At 29.8% G+C, this 24,241-nt stretch overlaps 1 protein-coding gene and 3 pseudogenes across 4 annotated transcripts; all 4 read right to left on the minus strand.

The window, feature by feature from the left end:
- Window positions 1-247: 247 nt before the first annotated feature.
- On the minus strand, window positions 248-1,294 carry LOC125187058 (protein RADIALIS-like 5 pseudogene; annotated as a pseudogene). The gene is made up of 2 exons (XR_016130380.1): window positions 932-1,294; window positions 248-452 (listed from the first exon to the last, which is right to left on the minus strand). The product of XR_016130380.1 is annotated as a protein RADIALIS-like 5 pseudogene (transcript).
- A 7,533-nt stretch (window positions 1,295-8,827) lies between these two features.
- LOC125187057 (protein RADIALIS-like 3) lies at window positions 8,828-9,695 on the minus strand. The gene is made up of 2 exons (XM_089058279.1): window positions 9,371-9,695; window positions 8,828-9,034 (listed from the first exon to the last, which is right to left on the minus strand). The coding sequence occupies exons 1-2, from the start codon at window positions 9,621-9,623 to the stop codon at window positions 9,027-9,029; spliced, it is 261 nt and encodes an 86-aa protein (XP_088914405.1). The 5' UTR covers window positions 9,624-9,695; the 3' UTR covers window positions 8,828-9,026.
- Window positions 9,696-11,668: 1,973 nt separating this feature from the next.
- Window positions 11,669-12,633, minus strand: LOC125190523 (protein RADIALIS-like 3 pseudogene; annotated as a pseudogene). Its single transcript, XR_016130383.1, has 2 exons — window positions 12,294-12,633; window positions 11,669-11,866 (listed from the first exon to the last, which is right to left on the minus strand). The product of XR_016130383.1 is annotated as a protein RADIALIS-like 3 pseudogene (transcript).
- A 2,329-nt stretch (window positions 12,634-14,962) lies between these two features.
- On the minus strand, window positions 14,963-15,866 carry LOC125190716 (protein RADIALIS-like 5 pseudogene; annotated as a pseudogene). The gene is made up of 2 exons (XR_016130397.1): window positions 15,500-15,866; window positions 14,963-15,161 (listed from the first exon to the last, which is right to left on the minus strand). The product of XR_016130397.1 is annotated as a protein RADIALIS-like 5 pseudogene (transcript).
- Window positions 15,867-24,241: the final 8,375 nt, after the last annotated feature.

The following is a 24,241-nucleotide window of genomic DNA, read 5'->3' on the forward strand; positions in this document are numbered from 1 at the left end:
CCAAGAAAAAAAAAATCTAATTCTGTGACTTTTAGACAAAAATGCTCTTTAAAAACTCTTTGTTGTGTGTTTTTTTCACCATTTCTTTATCTGTCCAGCCTATTTCTATATAGTATGTTGTTAAAATATTGCAAATATTACTATTGGTAATATTTATTTCATTTTTATTGACGACGTCCGATAAAATCTATAGATCCCAACTGAAGTAATGTTAGAAATTTTTGTAGTGACAATTTAGAGTAAGTAGTGATACATCGAATATTCATACACTTTTTATATCAAAAAGTGAGACGACCAAACCACCATATAAATAGAGCCGTACTATATTATTTGAAATGCGTGAAAATTAGAATTAAAAATTACTAGCATGCTTGCTTGGTGCTAATTACTTAAACTAAACACACGCTATTTCTGCGTTAATAACTCTCGTGCCTCTTCACATCTTTAGAAGCCTGCCAAAAAAACAACAAAAATAAATAAACACTACTTATATATCTCATGTTAACATCTAATTATAACGAGATCAAAAAATGCAGTGTGTATGAATTGTAACAAAAAATGTGAGTACAATTTACAATGAATAAATTATATACTATAATTAAATCATATGAACATTCAAAAATTGAATTTGCATTGTTACTCTTGTCTTGGTCCATAAAAAACATTATCCTTAAAAAAGCGGACAGAAAATATCTAAGATTAAATTTCTCTCTCACTTTTGGTAGAATATTTATGTATCAAATTATTGATATACAACATTATAACGATTGTATTTGTGCACCGCATGTAAAAAAAATAAGAACCAGACATTCCAAAAGATGTGGCCCAGGATTAAATTCTTTTTCCATAAAGAAAACATAAACATTGTAAATGTATATTTATTTAGCAATCCTAATTTTGTTTAAATGAAAAAGTAATAATACTAGTATACCTTTTATGCTGAGGTTTTCTTATATTTGGGAATGGGAACGTAGCCGGATTCAATGCGGCAGAGATCCTCTATGAGAATCTCGTAGTGGCGCTTCACCTCCTCCGCTGATTTCCCACCGCCCACGGCCCGTGCCACGTTCTGCCACCGGTCTGGAGTTTCAGTGTCGAACCGGGCCAATGCCTTCTCAAACAGCTTGTTCTCTTGTTGGGTCCATGAACCGGATCGGTGTGAGCTTAGTGAACCGGATGCCATTTAATCAAAACACACTAAAAAGGTGTAATTAATGTTTGGGCTCAAATTAAAAAAGAAGAGGAAGTGAAATGTGAAGTGTGAAATGTGGGATGGTGGTAAAATTGGTTGCATGCAAAGCTTCTTATATAGAGACTAGAGAGGTTTAGGGGTTGGCCAAGTTGGGGAATATGCAATAGGGAAAAGTGGGAAAATGAATGACTCGTTTGAAGTAGAGCCACACGGTGGTGTTTGTGAGTACGTGTAACAATATTTTCAACATAGTTTTTTTTGTAATATTCTTTTTAAGTAATTTTGATTCCCATTTGCAATTTGTTGTTCATGTACATGCAAAGAGAATCCTCCAATCTTGCAGAATGATAATTTGTTACTTATTTGGTGGGTTTGTTAGTAGTATTATTTATGTCGTTAGTTGAGTTTGTGAGTTTTTAATTAATAGATATAGTGTTAGGAATCTAAGGTTAATATTGTGGAGAGGAACAAAACACGGGTATCAACTTTTAGCAGATTAATTTGAGAAATTAATGCATTTGTAATTATCAATGAGGATAAATTGCAATTATATATAAGTCAAGATCAGACTGATACATATATTGTTTGAATCCATCTTTCGACTCGCTTCCAAATTTCCCTATCCAATGCAGAGAAAAAAGCTTCAATATATTTGTTGTTTAGTTGCTACTAGTATTTTAAATAATTAATCAAACAAATATGCAACCACATTAATCGGATGGAATTTAAATTTGACTTGTGTAGCTTGTGATGCTTGAGGGAAAGAAAACAATTATTTATTTTTTATTTTAATTTTTGGCGAAAAATAATAATGACGGAACTAGTAGAATAATAAATATAGGATAAAATGAATAATGATTCAGTCAAATTAAAACAAAATGGAATTTAGTTTCTCATAATTTTGTTTTGACCGCCCGGTGACTCCAGTAGCATTTAATAATTTAAAATGGCATTTCAATCTTCTTACTTTTATTTTTTGGTTTTTAAATTTGGACGGTGGTTAATAGTGAATAAAAACAAATGATGCATGTATTTTTTGCTAATGAAATCCTTCGAATCTTATACTACCTGCCATCAACTATGCACTACCCTACTATTTCAGATTTCCTCGATTTTGATGCACAACTCACATCTGTTCTCAGGCTAAGTTTTTTGTTGTTTTTTAGTGTTTGTCTCTATAAGCAAAACAAAATTAATTCCACAAAAAATTGTTTAGAAGAAAAAAAGAAATTAATAGAAAAGGGTGGGGTTTTTGAGTTTGATTCGGGATCAGATCATTGGAATTGGAGTTTCGGAATTATTGTACTTATTTCACCCTCAAATTTGATGATAAGATATTTTGTAAAGTAATTATACAAAAATATTAAATAATTAATAATATTATGAGAATAATTTTCTTTTGACAGGGGCCTAACCAGATTAAGTGTGTGTGTATCACAAAACATGTGTTTTTCTATAGAACTAGATTTCTTAATATTTATGTGCAATAGTTTATAATAACATGTAATATAAATTATAGTATAATGTAATAAAAGCATATGAATGAAATTGAATGGCTAATATCATGGTAGAGGGGAATATTAACTATTTAGTAGGAGTATATAAAAATAGTAATGATGATTTACATAATAAAAACTACTACAACAGAGAAAATAATAAAATAAAGATAGAAACTTATATCATTGCAAAAATGGGTTTATGTTTGGTTGATGGTTAAAGAAATTTTTTACACCAAAACATATTTTTTTTGTATGGTTGGAGATGGTTTAAAGACAACAATGTATAAAAGTAAACGAATAGGTATTTTAGATTGATTTTTAGAGTATAAAGAAAAAAAATTGAATCTCAGAATAAAATGACCTTTATTTTTTGTTTTGATATGTGAAATTGTCCCTAGTAGCAGTACCTGGGCATCAGAAATTCCAAAAGGGTGCAGCCCAAATTCATTAGTTGTTCGCATAATTGGTGGTCCTAACTCAATGCTCAATTAAATACTCTTAACTGTAAATACCATATTCCATCGTATAATTAATTATATATGCTCCAAAATTAAGTTAATGTTTATTCGTGTAGAATTTGAATTGGGACTGAAATTAGAATTCTACAAAATTAAATTACAATTATTCAGTTCCAAATAATTTGTTCGGTATAAATAATTGATTTCAAATTTGTAATGACATTTGTCATTTAAAAGACAATTGACGTTCCTAAAATATACTCCCTCCGTTCCATGTTATTTGAGGCGTTTCTTTTCATCATGAGATTTAAGAAAGTTGTGTTTAGTGAGTTAAATAAAATAGAATAAAAAATAAAGTAAGAGAAAGAAGAGGATAGTAAAAGAAAGAATAAAATAAGTGTGATTAGATGTTTTATGTTTAGCCAAAAAGAAAAATGACTCTAGTAACTTGGAATACGACTCAAGTAACTTGGGATGGAGGGAGTATTAAACATCTCTTTTAATTTAAATTATTTTTTCAAATATTATATAGCAAATTAAAGACAATTCTATGATTATTGTAACGGAATACTACTAATTGCATGCATTCACATGGGAAAATGTAAGTATCTTGTCAATTGTCATTATAATATAGAGTAGTAGATTCAATGTATGATGACACGAGTACAATTTTATGACATCATAAATTCAATGTTATGTTAAATTAATATAATTTTTACATTCTGTAATAGTGCAAACTATATCTATTAATCACTCATAATCATAGTGAAGTTAATCTAATTGCATTCGATGTAATATATTACTACAATGATATAAATTTAATGTTATGATAGAATGTATTTTTGAATTAATAATAATGAAAATAACAGCAATCTACAACCTTTAAATATCATGGGTTAATAATTCTTACTACAATAACTTAGATAATTTTACTCATATAACAATGTTCCCGTGAATTATAAGTACATTTATCTTGTATCTTGATCTTTCATATTTTCATCTAGTAAATCTCCAGAAAAATGTGAAACAAAATTCGAGATGACAAAAATTTCAAAAAGTAAAGTTGGTTTTGGATGTGGATAGCGTTGATTCGATTTGGAGGAAAGCTCTTCACTCATTATTGGGCCATCGTCATACAAATATTCCTAGATTTTATCACTTTATAATAATGAGATTGAGGTCCATACCCACTCCAAATTGGTCCAACCCGTTTTCAGGTCCAATTAAACAAAAATTCCCATTACTACTGCTATCCTACAATATCTATTTATTAGAGTATTATACTTTTGGGAATTTTAAAGTCATTAAAATTATGTAATAGTGTTATGTACATTCATTTTAAAGTACTAACAGTATTTTTTAGCACTAAAAAGATTACGTTCTCTTCCTATATAGATTTCTAGTTCCCAAAAAAAAGATTCAATTTCATTTGATTCATTTGTTTCATAAAAACTAGGGCTACTACTTCATCGTATTATTTCTTCAAACAAATAAATCATGAGCTCAAAAATCACACGTGATTTTCAATAATAATAATACAATAATAAACATCTTTATAGCTTATTTTGTCAAAGATTTAAAAATGACAGCAAAGAGGATATACTCGATCCTCCATCCACGAAATAATATGACAATTTGCTATTTGTGAGACGTCCACTGGAAATGTAATTAAAGGCCAATACGATATACACCCTCCGTCTTATAAAGTTTGTCACATATTGATCCAATGCGGATTTCAAGAAATTTTACGCTAAATGAATTAAAAATTTAGTGAAATGTGAGTCATATTCTTATATACTCCACTATAATTAGTTTATAATAATAACATGTGAATGAAAGTGAATTATTTGAATATGTGGTCTAATGTAAAAAATTATGCCAAGTATAAAGTAAAAGAGTAATGCTATGCGGCCATAACGTGGCCAGCCACACAATGGCATTTTTGTAAATAAATATAAAAGTCAATGCAATAAATTAATAGTAATAGTTAATGCTAAGATAATTTTACTTAATTACCCTTTTCTCAATTTTTTACTTCAAATTTTAAATTTACAACATTCTCTCTCCATAATAATTTATGCACAATTTACGTCAAATTATATGCACAATTGATTTGTGATTTTATTTTGTGCACAATTGATTATGCACAAAATAATCGAGTAACTGAGAGTTTCTATTGATTTGTGATTTTATTTTGAACAATTATGAATTTTAATTGATCATATTTCAGTTAATGATTTCAACCGATTGTTGAAGATTTCAACCGAACTTTTTTTTTTGTTATGGACTACACAATAGTACTCCGTGTCACAATTTTTTTATGAACCATTGAAAATTTCAGTTTATTTTAAAGATATTTAATAATAAATTTATATATATATATATATATATAAATACTTTTGATATTTACAGTCTTTCCTCAAAAAATTTGAATTAATTTTATAAAAAAATTTGTACAATAAAATGTTTACACCTATTATTTATGAGTTATTTAAATATTAACTTTAAATACAATATGTACTTTAAATTATTTCATTTATAAGAGAATCTAAATACACAATTACCAATTATTGAATTTTATCATCATGAATATTCTAATTTTAAAAGTAATTTTACATATAACTAAATAAAAAATTAACAATAGTACTCCATAAAGCAATAAATTAAAGTAAAAAGAAAAACTGAAAGAAATCGACATAAAATTAAGAATTAAAGTGTTAAGTATTTGAAGTTTTATATTTTCAGGAGGATTCAAATCATTTAATGACTTAGTCTCTTCATTGTACTGCATTTATATGTAAGGGTAGATTTGTCTCACATAATTGATACTTTTGAGACTTACTAATTTCGAGTAAATCAGCATTGAATGTAGAATTTTTTATTAATATTTTATGTTTTATGGCTGACCACATTATGGCCATTTAGCATCACTCTATCTAATATTCTAATATATTATACGTTTTCATATAGAGTAATGCCATGCAGCTATAATGTGGCTAGCCACACAATGGCATTTTTGTAAATAAATATAAAAGTCAATGCAATAAATTAATAGTAATAGTTAATGCTAAGATAATTTTACTTAATTACCCTTTTCTCAATTTTTTACTTCAAATTTTAAATTTACAACATTCTCTCTCCATAATAATTTATGCACAATTTACGTCAAATTATATGCACAATTGTATTGGAAATAATCATATCATACCTATTAACTAAGAGACATCACAATATATCATAAATAAATTGCGTTAATAAGTAGTACTTAGTATGTATACTTGCAATTTTAAAATTAATTTTTTTTAAGTACATCAACGATGGGGAAATATACAAATTGACTGCACGTTAACATATTAATAATGTTAAAAAAATCAAAACATCAAATACATACATAAAATATAAATAATAATTGTAAAATAATGGAGTAGATCATAAGTCTTGGAAAATCAATTACACATTCTATTTCATCTTTTACGTGTATATTTTTTTCTTATTAGTGTCATTTATTTTTATTTTTATGTTTTTCTTTGATTTTATATTGTGGTGTTATTTAATACTTGGAAATATTTGATCCCAAATTATTAAATAAATCTAAGATCAATAAAAAATTTTCGTTAAATTGAAGATGATCAATTCAAATCTCCAATCTAATCTAATAGGAGTACTAGATGACACCCAATTAAATCGAAAATCTACTCAGGATCTAAATTACTTAAATGAATGATAATTAATTTGTATATCAAATTATACGATCCAAATAATTAATCTTTAGTTCCATTAAAGATCAATTAGAAATAAATAACTGAAGTTTAATTATAAGTAGATTAAGCATATTATTGAATTATAAAATGTCATACTATAGTTATATAATATAACAAACTGTTAACAAAATTATAATTATTGATAATACAATTATCATTGATAATTAATCTATGTAGTATCACAAATATAGGATCATACTATACATGTAAAAATTGACACTGCATATTGTGTATATATTTTCACGTGAGATATCATTTATAGTTGATTCAAATTTGCAGTTGTGAATTTCAATTTATATTATATTATATAATAGGAGTATTATATTAGAGAATCAATTGTAATATATAATATCATATTAATTGAGTTTGTTTATAACAATAAATATTCTTTGCTTGGAACAACATATTGTATTCTTATTTTGTAAATGTAATATCACGTGGCTTTAAATGACAATTTACTTGGTACAATCCATTAAAAAAAAAAAAAATTAAATAAAAATTATATATGATTTTTGAGCTTAAGGATTTGATTTCCAAATGTCTTAAAATTTGTCTGACATAGACAAAAGTGCGTACTAGAAAAAAAATACATAAGGCGTAATTGCATGCTTATGTTATGGGCAATTGAAATTTTGGTTGATTTCTACTTAGTATCTCATATGATCTTCGGTTGAGGATTCAAATTGAAAATAATCGAGTAACTGAGAGTTTCTATTGATTTGTGATTTTATTTTGAACAATTATGAATTTTAATTGATCATATTTCAGTTAATGATTTCAACCGATTGTTGAAGATTTCAACCGAACTTTTTTTTTTTTGTTATGGACTACACAATAGTACTCCGTGTCACAATTTTTTTATGAACCATTGAAAATTTCAGTTTATTTTAAAGATATTTAATAATAAATTTATATATATATATATATATATATAAATACTTTTGATATTTACAGTCTTTCCTCAAAAAATTTGAATTAATTTTATAAAAAAATTTGTACAATAAAATGTTTACACCTATTATTTATGAGTTATTTAAATATTAACTTTAAATACAATATGTACTTTAAATTATTTCATTTATAAGAGAATCTAAATACATAATTACCAATTATTGAATTTTATCATCATAAATATTCTAATTTTAAAAGTAATTTTACATATGACTAAATAAAAAATTAACAATAGTACTCCATAAAGCAATAAATTAAAGTAAAAAGAAAAAAATGAAAGAAATCGATATAAAATTAAGAATTAATATTTGAAGTTTTATATTTTCAGGAGGATTCAAATCATTTAATGACTTAGTCTCTTCATTGTACTGCATTTATATGTAAGGGTAGATTTGTCTCACAGAATTGATACTTTTGAGACTTACTAATTTTGAATAAATCAGCATTGAATGTAGAATTTTTTATTAATATTTTATGTTTTATGGCTGGCCACATTATGGCCATTTAGCATCATTCAAAAGTAAAATGTGATAAACTTTGTGAGCGGTGAGATTGCAGTAATGGAAACATGTGACAAGTAACTTGTACGGCGCGACCAATAACTTGTCTATCGAGAAGTTCAAGATTTGATCATCCCAACTTTAGAAATATATATCCACCGTTCGTCGTCTTATAATTAGCCCTTTGGATTTTTTTATTGAATTTCATTTTTCCTATATATATCTTTTACTGTAATAAAATAATTTTTTTATGCAATGCAAGCATTACACTGATTTCGATAGTTTAAAATTATATACCGTATTTAATTAGTCAAGATAACTGAATTTACTCAATTAGTAACTGTTCTTTTTTAAAAAAAAATTGACACGTAATATTACCAGTTATTTATAAATATTTTACAAGTAATGCTACCATTTATTTACTTACAAATTTAAAGAAATTGATATATCGAATATTCTTATAAGCTTTGTATAAAAAGTAAAGTAGAGACGTAGTATTATATTATTTGAAATGCGTGAAAATTACAATTAAAAATAAGCAAGCTTGCTGCCAATTTATATTACTACTAAAGAAAAAAAACGCGATTTCTGCGTTAATAATCATCCCACATTCTTTCCTAATTCACCGCAAATATATATAATAACTCACGTGCCCATTCTCTTCTTTAGAAGCCTGCCAAAATACAACAAAAATAAATATTAGTAGTAGTAGCTATCACGATTAAATCTTAAGTAAATGCATATCTCATTTTGCTATGTAATGGTAATAATTGAAAATGGCATTTCGAATATTTCGAAATAATTGTATTACTCACATAATCTTCTAAAGGAAATGTCTCATTGTGACACAAGAATGTATGATGTATCCATAAGAAAACATGTGTACATTATAAATTGGACGCATATAAAAAGCTGAAAGAAAATATCTAAGATTGATTCCCTCTCTCACTTTTGATAAATATACATATAACAAAACAATGACATAGGAGTAGTATATATATATAGATACCTTTTGAATTGGAGGTTTTCTTATAGTTGGGAATGGGAACGTAGCCGGAATCGATGCGGCAGAGATCTTCTATGAGAATCTCATAGTGGCGCTTCACCTCCTCTGCCGATTTCCCGCCTCCGACGGCCCGGGCCACGTTTTGCCACCGGTCCGGAGTTTCGGTGTCGAACCGGGCTAACGCCTTCTCAAAAAGCTTGTTCTCTTGTTGCGTCCATGAACTGGACCGATGTGCGCTTAATGAGCCGGATGCCATTAAATTATCTTGAGCACCAAAAAAAAGAAATTAAAATAGAAGAGGGAGTGAAATGTGGGATGGTGGTATTTTGCTTGCATGCAAGCTTCTTATATAGAGAGGTTTAGGTAAGGTGGGATGGCCAAGTTGAGGGAATATGCAATTGGGAAAAGTTGGAAATGAATGAGTAGTTGAAGTAGAGCCACACGGTAGGGTATGTGTGTACGTGTACCAATATTTTCAACATATATACTCTTTTCAGTATTATTTTTTATTTTGATTCCCTTTTACAATTTCATTTGGTGCTCATGTACATGCACAGAGAATCATCCAATCTTGTAGAAATATAGAGATGTGAAGTTATTGAAATATGTTCAATACTCCATTATGATTAATTGATATTATAAATTTAATACTATTATGTTATGATAAAGTGCATTTTTGAAGTTGTAGTACTGAAAATAACAGCAGTCAACCACCCTTAAATATCACGTGCTAATAAATTTATTCATATAATGACATTCTGATAAATTTATAATGACACATTTTCTTGCATTAAAGGGTTAAATCTCCAAAAAAACTCAAACAAAATTCCAGATGACAAAAAAAAATTCACAAATTAAAGTCGCTCTTTGGACGCCGAAAGTGTTGATATTTATGCATGATTCGATTTGGAGAAAAGCTCTTCACACATTATTGGGCCAATTTTGTCATCTTTTGGATCCCTGCCAAAATCAGGTCCATTCCCACTCCAAATTGGTCCAGCCCGTTTTTAGGCCCAATTCGAGAATAATTTCTCAATAGTGCAACAGAATATATTTAAAATCTTATTACAGTCGTTTTTAAAGTGATTCTATATAATTAAAGATGTCGATCGAGCCACACCATCGACTTTTGGATCAAATTTTAAGATCAATTAGGTGCGGATTAATGGGAGTGAAATTTTATGAGATTAGAATTTTTTAATTATAACTCTAAATATTCATGTTTCGGGCTAACCTAGCTAGCAAATATGTATCACGATGGATTCGAATTCGAGCTTTTTTGCCTTGCGTTAACCGTTCTATGTAGATTCTATTTTCTAGTACAAGAAAGAGGCTATTCCAAAAAAGATACTCCCTCCGTCCCAAGATAAGTGACTTGTATTCCTTTTTGGGGTGTCCCACTATAAGTGACCTATTTCCATTTTTAGCAAAAAGTCATCTCTCTTGCTTTATTCTCCACCTACTTTATTCTCTCTTCTCTCTTCTACTTTTCCCTCTCTCATACTTTACTCTCTCCACTTTAACTTATTTAAATATCATTCCTTAAATCCCGTGTCCAAAAAAAGTAGGTCACTTATCTTAGGACGGAGGGAGTAGTATTCAGTTTCATTTGATTTATTTATTTCATAATAATATTTAACAGTCAATAAGATATAACCACGAAGTGGGAAAAAGATATTTGAGAAAAAGGTAAATAGCCTTTTAAATCTCAAGTTTGGTCAAAATCGGGTCTATCCCACAAAGTTTAAATCCGCTAATTAAATCACCAAGTTTCAATTTTCTAGTTTATCCATGAGTCGAATTTTACGTGGAATCTTTATTGACGTCGATTGAGATTCAAGATGGATCAAACTTTCTGGAGCAACCACGTTTGCAATTTAAGTAGCCCAATATCAAATCCAAACTGAAGAAATTGTAAAGTTTTAAGATGAAGAAAATTGAATGAATTTTTAGCCATCCTACTATCGAATTAAATTAAATTTGAAATGCTGCGTAAATGTCTTATATTTATCTATTGATAGATATGAAACTTAAACTTAAACCTTGTAGGGTGGTCTAATCGACCGAAAATTTGTTGATAAAAAAATTCAAGATTCGATCGTTCCAACTTTAGAAATATACATCCACTGATTGAATTTTATTTTTGATTATGTTTATTACCTTTCGTTTGGAGTAATAAAATAATTTTTTTGACACGTAATGTCTATTTATATTTTTGTAGTAGTAACAATTAAGAGTAAGTTATATGTGAAATATTGGTACAAGTTTGTATCACAAAGTAAGACGATCAAATCCATCATATAAGTAGAACCGTACGGTACTATATATATATTATTTGAAATTCGTGAAAATTACAATTAAAAATTAGCATGCTTGCTGCCAATTTATACTACTTAAGATAATCATCCTACTAAAATACATTCTTTCTTAATTCACTGCAAAAGCTCTATAATATTAATAACTCAGGTGCCCCGTCACATCTTTAGAAGGTTGAGTAGCCTGCCAAAATACAACAAAATTAGTTTATTACTTACTACTATTATTATAATAAAATCATACGCAAATATACATCTTATGTTATATGTAACGAGATCCAAAAAATGCATTTAATTAAGGCTATTTGAATTAATAGTAACTGTCCCACTGAAAAAGACATGCTTTCATTCCGGTAGATTCCGAATATTTTGGCTTGTTTTTAATAGAAACATTTTTATTACTCACATACCCTCATGGCCTCACACAATATATATTTCTACTCTTCTATATAAGAAAAATAATACTAATGATTAACGGAAATGAGTGAAATGTAAAATTATGATTTATGACACAACGACGAAACATGTATCTTAAATTCCTTTTCCATAAAATAGTAGTAATAAATAGCAATCCTTATATTATTTGACTGAAAGTAAATGTATAATAGTACCTTATTCAATTGGAGTTTTTCTTATACTTGGGAATGGGAACGTAGCCGGAATCGATGCGGCAAAGATCCTCTATGAGAATCTCGTAGTGGCGCTTCACCTCCTCCGCCGATTTCCCACCACCCACGGCCCGGGCCACGTTCTGCCACCGGTCCGGAGTTTCAGTGTCGAACCGGGCCAACGCCTTCTCGAAAAGCTTGTTCTCTTGTTGCGTCCATGAACTGGACCGGTGAGCGCTTAGTGAACCGGATGCCATTGATCGACAAAAAAACACTAAAAAAGTGTAATATTTGGCCCCAAATTAAAATCAAGAAAGAAAATAGATGTGGATTTGAATTGTGGGATGATGGTAATTTGCTTGCATGCAAGCTTCTTATATACTAGTACAAAGGTGAAGGTGGGTGGGGTGGGGGTTTGGCCAAGTTGGGGAATATGCAATTGGGAAAAGTTGAAAATGAGTGAGTCGTTTGAAGTATAACCACACGGTGAGGGTGTTTGTACGTGTACCAATATTTTCAACATATATATCATATTCTTTTTCATTACTTTTGATTCCCTTTTGCAATTAGGTGTTCCAATCTTGTAGGAATATAGAGATATGAAGTTGAAATACTTGCATTTGATGAGATATACTCAATATTAAGATGATATATAAATTTAATGCTATGATAAAAGGGATTTTCTATTTAGTAATAGTGAAATAACAGCGATCCGATCAACAACCTGTAAATATTGGGTTTATATAATTTAACCTATTTTACTCATATGATGTTTCGATAAAATTATAAAAAACAATTTTCTTCAATCTCGATCTTTCATATTTTCATCTAATAAATGAGATGCAGTGTTGCATTAAAGGGTTAAATCTCAAACAAAATTCGAGATGACGAAAAATTCATGAAATAAAGTTGGTTTTGGAAGTCGAAAGCGTAGATATTTGATGAATGATTGATTCGCTTTGGAGAAAAGCTCTTCACTCATTATTGGGCCATAATAGAAATATTCCTAAATTTATTTCACCTTTTAGGATCCCTGCATTAGTGAGTCTATACCCACTCCAATTTGGTCCTACCCGTTTTTGGGTCCAATAATATAAAAATTCCCATTATTGCAGATACAGAAATTTATTACATTCTTTTTTAAAGTGAGAATTAGATATTGATTTTTGGGGTTAGCCATATTTAGATTATTTGAGCGTGATCACTTTTGAAGAAATGGGGTTAAATTAATTTTATCATTTCTCCCTGTTTGCTGTATTCGAATTAATTCTTTGAGACCAAATTTTGATACAAAGCATGCGCTGTTCACGCAAGAGGCAAATTCATTTGAAAAGGCTAAGACTCGCTATCTGCATTGAAAACTCAACCAAGAATTGATGCTGAAATTCCAAAGTCATCCTTAGCTTTCCACCTCATCCTCCTCTTACTCATGCTGAGTTTTGGTGAATTTTTGAAGGGGCTAATTCCATCCTTCCACTTTGAAAATTGGTTCAAAAACCTAAAAAGTGGATACTGTTCGGCCCATAATTCATCTCAAAACTAGCTAACTAAACAAAGGTGCAGAGATTTAAATATGTGCGCCATAGTACTCAATGTTTGGACATAATTCATTTCTTGGATTTATTAGGATTGAACACTCCCTTATATTTGTTGAGTGTGGCTTAATTGGGTTCAAATTAAGATAAGATTGATTAAGAATATAGAAATTTGATAAAGACAATTAGTTTTATTTTGTTTCTCTATAATTATTCATATATTATAAATAGTATATTATTCTAGAATATTTACTCCGCGACTATACAAGTCATCAATTCACCATAAAGAGATTCAGTTTCATTTGATTCATTGTTTCATAAAAACTAGGCTTGCTCTAACGTATTGTCTCTTTAAAGCTCAAAAATCACAAGGGGTTTTCTACAGTATAATAAGAAGAAGAATAGGTACTAATTATTATTATAATACTACTTCTACTACTACTAATCATAATAATAATGAACATGTTTAGAGCTTATGCTGTTAAAGATTGAATAAAATTGACAGCCAATATAAAAGATATAAGTAAGAAGTGGGAAAATGATGTTTGAGAAATGGTCTAGATGAGTACTCTGTAGCGGCAGATTTTATGCAATTTAAGTAAGCCCAATAAGGCAATAACAAATCCAAAATGAAGAGCTTAATTATACAGTGTTAAGACTTAAGAAGAAGAAAACTGAATTATTTTTAGCCATCCTACTGAATTAAATTAAATTTGAAATGCTGCGTAAATGTCTTACTTATCCACTGATAAATATGAAATTCAAACAAAATAGGAGTAGGTGGTAATAAATTAGTTAAGCATCAAAGACATTGCAGGTTTAGTGTTAATTTAGGAATTAAAACATGAAACCTTGTAGGCTGGTCTAATCGACCAAAATTTTGTTGATCGAAAATTCGATCGTCCCAACTTTAGAAATATATATCCACTATTCGTCGTCTTAAAATTAACCCCTTCGTTTGGAAATTTTGTTATTGAATTTGATTTTGTTCATGTATATACTCCACCTTTTATAGTAATAAAATATATTTTTTTGATACGAACGTAATGTTACCATTTATTTATATTTTTGTAGTAACAATTAAGAGTAATTTATACGTTGAATATTGGTACAAAAGTAGGAAGATCAAATCCACCATAAAAGTAAAGAAGTAGTAGTATTATTTGAGAAGCGTGAATATTACAATTAAAAATTATCATGCATTCATGCTTGCTGCGAATTCATACTCCATTTACTAAACAAAACAAAACGCGATTTTTGCGTTAATAATCATCGTACATTCTTTCTTATTTTACCGCAAAAGATAACTCACGTGCCCCTTCACATCTTTAGGAGCCTGCCAAAATACAACAAAAATAAATTAGTTATTACAATTAAATCATACGTAAATGCACATGTAACGGTACAAAAATACAGTTATATAAGGCAATATGAATGGTGACTTAATATGTTATTATGTTAATATATAAAAATAACATGTTGATACATTTCATATATTTTGGCTTGTTTTTGTTTTCAAAATATTTGTATTACTCACATATTCTTCCAAACGTCTAATGTAATGTATGATTATGACACATGCATCCATAACAAAACATGTGAGTATATACAAAATTGGATACATTTAAAAAGCGGAAAGAAAATATCTAACAATGACATTAGTATATATAATACCTCTTTCTCTTCATCAATTGGAGGATTTCTTATACTTGGGAATGGGAACAAAGCCGGATTCGATGCGGCAGAGATCCTCTATCAGAATCTCATAGTGGCGCTTCACCTCCTCAGCCGATTTCCCGCCTCCAACGGCCCGGGCCACGTTTTGCCACCGGTCAGGAGTTTCAGTGTCGAACCGGGCCAATGCCTTCTCAAATAGCTTGTTCTCTTGTTGGGTCCATGTACCGGACCGGTGTGAGCTTAGTGAACTCGACGCCATTAAATTATTTGTTTAATTAATTTGAGAACCAAAAAAACACTAAACAAATGTGTAATGTTTGGCCTCAAATTAAAAAAGAAGAGGAAGTGAAATATGGGATGGTGGTAAATTGGTTGCATGCAAGCTTCTTATATAGTGAGGTTTAGGGGGTGGCCAAGTTGGGGAATATGCAATTTTGTATAGTTGGAAGTGAATGACTCGTTTGAACAATAGCCACACGGTGGGGTGAGAGTACGTGTAGTAATACTTGCGACATATATACGCATTTACTTATTTTTGTTATATTCTTTTTCGTTTTGATTTGCCTATTGCAATTTGGTGTTTATGTGTACATGCAAACTGCAAAGAGTCCTCTAGCTAGACTTGATAAGTGGGGTAAGACCGGCCCAGTTCTAGCTCAGTACTCCCTCTGTTTCATAATAAACATCACACTTGGATGATGACAAACGATTTTAGAAGATGTTGTTTTGTGTGTTATGTGGTGAGAGAAAATATATTTTTTATATATTTATGTGAGAGAGAACTTTTTCTAAAAAAAATATATATCATCTTTTATGGGACAAACTAAAACGAAAAATGTGATCTTTTGTGAAACGGAGAGAGTACTATATTACCGTCTAGCCTAACTCATTTATCAATTGGGTCTGGTCTAGTTTGAGCTAGGTCGGGTTGGCCAATCTATTTAACAAGTATACCTCCAATCTCGTACTCAAAAGTCAAATTTCTCGTCCCAGCCCAATAGAATAATGAGGGAGTAATTCACGTTTAATCTTATTTTGATCCTTAAGAAAGTAGTCTTGTAATCAGTGTGCACAAGGGAGCCATCTGGATAGGTGAAATTCCCTAACTATAGCTAACGAGATTCGAACCTGAGACCTTTGTATCCACTACCCAATCACCTCTTTAAAGATCACGTGGGCTACTCTTGCAGATAATACTTCCAATCTTGTAGTTTGGGAGTTGGGGTGTTGAGATATGAAGAATATTGAGTGATTCACTCTGCCGCTATATAGGTGAATCATTTTCTTTTTATTTTTCAGAAAAAAAACAATACATCTCATCTTACTTATTGTATACTTTTTGGTTTTAGATATATTGTTGCTTTGTTGTTATATTGTTTTCCTTACTTTGTTATCGTTGTCTGTATTTTATTATGCTTATATCACTAGATCGTTATTTTTAAAGTACTTTAGTATTTTGTATAAAAAAATAGTAATATAGTATGCTCTTATGGTTGGATACATATATTCTGAAATAAAGCAATAGAGTTTTTTTATAATGGGTCTCTTACATAGATAAATTGAAATTTATCATATTTTGACTGAGTACTAGTAACTTATATGGAGTACTAAATTGTACTAATGGTTTTTTTTTTCTACCGATCGAGATTAATAACAGGAATAAAGACGAAAGATGCATATTGCATGCATTTTTCTCTAATGAAATCTATCAGATATTTTACGTGGCGGTCCTACACTCCTACTCTTTCAGATGCCCTCGTTTTTAATGAATAATTCTCATCTGATAGTTTGAGTCATTAAAAGCCAAAATAATTAATTTGACAAGATATTATTCAGAAGAGAATAGAAATTAAATGAAAACACCCGCTCTATAACGGCACAGCATATAGCTGTCAATTGTCATTCATATTTGGTTCAAAATCCAAATAACGCTGATCATACGTGTATTTTTTGGTCTATTAGTACGATTGACTGTATAATTTATTTGTTTGTGTTAAAATAGATTTTAACTAATTTAATTAAAAAATATAGGAGTATTCTATAAAGGGATGTGTTAAAATGACAACCCATCTTAAAATAACCATACCACCATTCCTAACCAATCATTTGTACACGTGGACGAATAATCAGCTGTCATGTGACAATCATAAAAAATTCGCAAGGATATATTTACGCGGACTGCAACATCCAATACTCTAGACTGCAATATCCAATATTCTAAACTGCAAAGTGACGCGGCCTGCAATATCCAATACGCTAGACTGCAATATATAGATTATTGTAGATTGTTGTCTAGTGTTTATAGTATTGCAGTCTAACATATATAATATTGTAGTCTAGCGTGGTATGACAGTGTCATTTTAAAAGTGTTGTCGTATACCCCTCTCATAAAAGTACAATTTGACTTCTCATAAAAAAACTCACTCATTCATCCCTATTCGTTTAATTAATTCAATATGCAAACCTTTTTAACCCACCAGATCTTTCCCCTAAAATTATATTTTGGATCCACCATTGAATTGACCCAACCATATTATTTTTAACGTAGTTATTTTTGTTGGACTGCATATAATTTTTCTATAGAACTGCAATTCATAAAATTTATTTAAAATTTGATTATTTGGAATTCTGATATTGTGTGTGGAATTTCTAAATATAATTATAAAAGTAAAAGAAAAAGTATTGAGCGTTTTTTTCGGTAGGGCCATAAAAGAACAAAATTGGGTCTCCGAATAAAATTACCTTTATTAGGAGTATTATTTTTGTCTTGATATGTGAAGTTGACTCTAGTAAGAGTACGTAGACGGTGAAATTCCAAATGGTGAAACCCAAATTCATTGGGTTTTCGATTAATTAATTGTCCTAACTTAATACTCCCTCCCTCCGTCCCATAAAATTTATCCCATTTTACTATTTTCGTCTATTCTATAAATATGTCCTAACTGAAATCTTTCAAAAAAAAAGGACATTAAATACACTTCTCAATCTCTTTAATTTGAGACTCTTATTCCACTGCACACTTCCATTTAATACAAAGTCAAACAATTTTTTAAAATTTATGTCAAATTAAATTGGGACAAACTTTGTAAAACGGATGGAGTATATTAAAGTGGAGGAGTACTTAAATAGAGATACAATATTCCATAATCCATACCATAACTAATTAAATAGTGATACAAAATTCATTAGGTATTCAATTAGGTATTCAATTAATTGCAGTACATGTTAAGAAATACTCCTAGGCTATATATTTGAACCATTAGAAAATGTCAACAGATGATAAAATAACGTCAACAGAAAATATCAACACAGTATCAATGTTGACGTCGTGTTGACATCAAAATCTTAAAATTTTACACTGTGTTGACATTATATTGAAAAGTTTGAAGTTTAATTTTATCACCAGCCTACGTTAATAATACTTATATATCTTCGAATTCTCACTCTACATTTAAGTAAAAAAGTTTACAGTTACTAACAAGAAATACAGTGGTCCTCCTTACAACTGGGAAAATGGTAAATATCTCAAAAAAAAAAATTCGAGATGACGAAAAATTCATAAAATAAAGTTGGTTTTGGATGTCGATAGCGTTGATTTTTGATGACATTATTCGATCTGGGGGAAAGCCCTTCACTCATTATTGGGCCATCATCATATAAATATTCCTAGATTTTGTCACTTTTTAGGATCCCTGCCCCTAATCAGGTCCAAATTGGTCCAACCCATTTTTGGGCCCAATTCAAGAATAAATTCCCTATACTGCAACAGAATATATCTACCGTCACTATATATAGTATTTTAATAATGAAATTTGAAATTTATTAACTTAGAAAAATGGGCCAAGAATCTATCTTGTGTATGATACCTTTCGAGGATAAGGAGATAAAAAGAGTATTTTAATTTATGTGCCGAATAGGAGCCCGGATCAATGTATTTATTCCTTTTGCATTAGTTTATCTCTTTCGATTCTCTCCATTTTCTCTTCTACCTCATCACAATATATGTCTTCTAATAATTACTACTCTTTCCGTCCCAAAATAACTGAAACAATCTTTTGGTTGTAGAATTTAAAAAATTGATTTTTTCAAGGTTGGTTAAAATGTAGAGAGTAACGTAAAAAAAGGAATAAAGTAAGAGAAATTAAGAGAGAGTAAACATGAGAGATGATAAAGTTCTTGCTAAGAGAGAAAAAGACTAACTACATTGGACAACCCAAAAAAATTTATGGCTCAACTACCTTGGGACGGACGAAGGTAATTACTATTCAATAGTACTAGAAAAACAAAAATATTTTATTTGGCAAAAGTTTAAATTTTATGGAAATAACCTCATCGTAGATATTGCATAGTAGTAGTACTTTTTCTTTGTGTACATTGCAACACATTCACAATCACAGCCCATTGAGCTCTATATTATTCAAGTGGAGTATTTTTCAGCACTATTCATAAACCTTCAGTAAGAATTGAACACTATAATGAGCACATACTTTTTTTTATTTCTCATTTTTTTAATTCTTGAACCGGTCAAATTAAGTAAAAGTCATAGTACTATTCAAAATATAATATTTTAATGCGAATACGGGTTTATTTAATTTTTTAGCTCAAACTTTGAATTTACAAGTATTTATTTTGAGTTGTATATAAACCATTATCTTTTAAAAAAAATAAGTTCGTGTAAGACAATCTGAGGAATAAAGAATAATTAAACCAGTCAATTCATGAGCTAATTAATATACCAACATTGTAAAACACAAGAAAATAAAAAATAAATTATATGTAATTGAATATGAGCTTGACTACTCATATTTGCTTAAGACTAAAATTTCTGTGTGTTCAATTTGTTTTACTCGAATCAACCTTTTCAAACGTATTAAAAACAAGCAAAAATTACCAAGTCAAAGTTAGATACTACAATCTAGTGAATCATTATCACATGTAACACTCATTTCTAAATAAGTATCCCAATATGTCAAGTTTTGCCTATCCGTAATATTTAATTCATTAATTCAAACTGATAAGTACACGCAATCACAATTTTAAATGACATTTCTCCTTCAAAAAATAGAAATGATCAGCACGACAGTTGAATGGGAGCAGATTGGTTTGTAAATACTCCACATCTTACAAAACAATAGCGTAACTAACTAGACATGTATTCATGATGTTGATTAATAACAAAGAAGTTGAGTAATTATTAGTATGTATTCATGATGCATATTTTATCATATTGTTCGCCTGCACCATGCACATTTCAAACTTTAATTTAATACGGAGTATTTTGTGTTCAATCTCGCTCGTTTGTCTATACTTCGTAATTTAAATGACTATTTGTTAGTACAAATATGTGCCACGTCATGCATGCTAGTATTTCATTAAAAGTTTGAACTTAATGATTTATTGTTTCGTTTTTTGAAAAGTATGAATTCGACTAGAATTTAACTTCGTGATTTAGGCAATTTGAAATAATGTAAAAACAAAAAAAATGAATGATGTATTCCACTCCATTTGTAATAGGTATAATTGGTTAGGGGCTATAGCGTGATGGGCTAAGATGGGAATGTGTGTGGGCTTGAAAATTAAAAATTAGATCCAATGAGTAGTATGTATGAAATGTCAACTCGTTTTGAGCTTGTGCTCATTAATTTCATCGAACTTAAAAGCGTTTGAAGAAAAATTGAATAATCAATCAAATTGTGGGATGATAAATAGTCATCCAATATACACCAAATTTTAAAATGGACTAAACTATGTAAACTAAATATTTGAATGGACTCAATTAATTTGTTTATCATGTCTTATAACTCAAACGAAGAAGGTTAACCTGTAGATAATAATTTTAAAGTTAATTCAAATTCTAATGGATACATAGTACTAGTATTACCAAAATATAAATACATACTAGTATTATAAAGATAGACCAATGGCCACGTATCCGACTATCAATTTAATTGTTCTAGGGACTAGGGTGTTTAATAGCTTCTAAAAGAAATCAATAATGGTTTCCTATCTCCTGAAAAACACCTGGTTGCATCCAACTATTTTAGGTTTAATTAATTAAGGCCTTCTTCTCAATTTAGGAAAGTTCTATATTGTAAATCACGTTAGAGCATCTTTAAGGGGAAGGGTAAATGGAGAGGTAAATGGACATAACTACCATATTTACATTTTCTACATAAAAATTTATTCTCCAAAGGAAGAGGTATTTGAGGAGGTATTATACCTTCTTTTATTTTGAGAAGGTATCTTTACCTCTTCTTGATAGAAAAGGTAAAAAGTTAGTTATTATTGTTTGCCTTTTCAATTTACCTTCTTTCCTTGGAGTCCATTACTTTTTAAGAAGGTATAATAACCTTTTTGAGAAGGTAAATGACAAATATACCTTCTCAGTATACCTTTTTCCCTTGGAGATGCTCTTACAAATCCTTTTCTAGTCATCAAGTCGTTGGTGACATTATCGGAGACTAGGTTTATAGCTAAGTTTTGCAATTAAATTGACTGCATAAAGGCTCCAAAATAATTCCAGTCATCATATTTATACAAAGACTAGCTTTAATTTCACAAACTCACTAGAGACTCTTTTACCTCCTAAAATTCAACAAAGTTTAATTATGCATCCATTCCGAATAGCTTGATTAATTAAGAACTCTGATCTGAATAATCTACGATAGTTTCCCCAAAAAATTGAAATAAGACCTCTAATGAGATTCTAATTACAAGTTGAAAGAATATGGACCATCCTACGAAATTCTCGAGCGTGACAGCTAGCCAGATTCATATATATTGACGATGCACACATGTTGTAACTAACTTTAAAAAAAAAGGAATTTTTGAGACGTAGTTAAGATTGTATCTACAAATTCTTGTGAAAGTTCATCTTTTTTTCAAGATTCCTTTTCCTGTAACTTTCACATAATCATTGGTGATAGCCCAAAAATTCCCATCGCATAGAGATAGATCATAGTTGCAACTTGTAATATTCCCTTTCAACAACATAAATTAGCAAGAATTGAACAATTGGTGTTTGCTGTCAAAGTTTTCCAAATATGTAATTTTTTATTGACTGGTGTGAATGGTGATATGATCGGATGTTGATTTTTTACGACATCATATCATGCATATACTATAAGATAGTAGATTGTTTTGATCATGCATGATGTAATAAAAAGGCAACAACATTAGTCCAATCTTAGCTGAAGTTTTTATTAGAAGATTAATGTTATTGTTGTGTGCTTTCTTGAAATCTAGAGTGAGGAATTAATGAGAGAAAAAAGATTGCACATTTTATTCTTTCTAGTAGTAGTATTATTTTCAATCTTGAAGTTTCTGTGAGCACATTTTAAACGTGGATAAAATAAATCAAGATTTAATTGCTTGGTACCTCCAAATTGTTTGTAATTATCCTTTATCAAGATTTTGGGATATGTTAATTATTACAAGCAGAGAAATAAATTGGTCCACAGAGACCGAAAAAAAAACTTATCTTCAGCGTACCTTTTGCCTTTTACAATATTCCATGAGAGAGAGATTCTTATGTATATATGAATACAGTTGATTCAGTTGCGCATCAAGAATACATATTATGATGGAGATATAAATAAAAGCAGAATAAATTTATTGTGTTCAGTTAGTACTATAACTTCCAAGCCATCCCGTACCTCAATATTAAGCAAAATTTGATTTTTTTTTCCCCATCTCTATGGCTCTATGAGGTGGTTGGAAAATATTTAACGTGAGTATTTTGGGAAGAAATGCTTTGGACGATTTTGGGAAGAAATTGAGTCCTCTGCAAGGTCAAATTAAATCAAATGCATGGCAGTCCAGACATCACAGATCTTTTTCAGCATTTCTTTTATATATCGAAGGCTCAAGCCAAAAATGGTGAGCAAGTTATGTACGACGCTCACAAACAAGAGAAATTTTCAGCATTAATAAAATGGTGATAAGATTAATAATTTTATTATCTCGAAAAAATATGGAAATTTTCAACATGCGTTGTTCACCCTAGACGATGTAGAAAGCAAAGAAAAATTCAAGAAAAAAGTGAAATGAATGCATCATACGATCAATTTCTGCACTAGTTTTTGAGAAACAAATTGCATGCAAGTACATTCCATTTTGAGGAAACTCTTGTACTAGTTGGTATGGATTTAGACCCTCACAATGTTTTAGATAAGCCCACTCTTCTTTCACTCTTTTAAATCTTGTGATGTTTGTCTTGACGAAGTTTGCTGTCTATGTACCATATAATTTGATCTTGTATTTTTCTTGTTTTTATTTTTTGGGTGCAGATATTTTTTTTCCTAGTGGGAAGTAAGCAAAATGCAAGTAAACAAACCAATTAATTAGCTGAATTAGCAATTTAGCACGTACAAATTTCACACTTTTCTTGAATTAGGTATGATAAGCCACATTCTTGCACTTGATGTAAGAAGATACTATGCATAATTTGTGATCAAATCTAGGTGCAAAAGAAGGCGTGATTAATTAACTAAGAGGTGAGATGGCATTATATTCTCTTAGTAGTAGTACATTTTATGTATGCAGATTCTTTAAAGGTTGTAATAGTCCTTTGTCTTGCTTCAATTGTGGTTCTTAACTAGACAAATCACTTAAATTCTTCAAGATTTTCCAAGTTTATAGTCCAGCTGTATCAACACCCCACCCCACCCCCTAACCATATGAAGCTTATAAATAAGCACCATACCATTTCCCACTTCCTCACTTCTACACTTGACCTCA

This window comes from Salvia hispanica, chromosome 5, assembly GCF_029641045.1.
Source record: "Salvia hispanica isolate PSC_SH4W2 chromosome 5, Shi_PSC_v1, whole genome shotgun sequence".
In the NCBI taxonomy this organism is placed as follows: Eukaryota; Viridiplantae; Streptophyta; class Magnoliopsida; order Lamiales; family Lamiaceae; genus Salvia; species Salvia hispanica.

Excerpts from the sequence above, each read along its gene's own strand:
- LOC125187057 (XM_089058279.1), bottom strand. The coding sequence starts at position 9,623 with ATGGCATCCGGCTCATTAAGCGCACATCGGTCCAGTTCATGGACGCAA.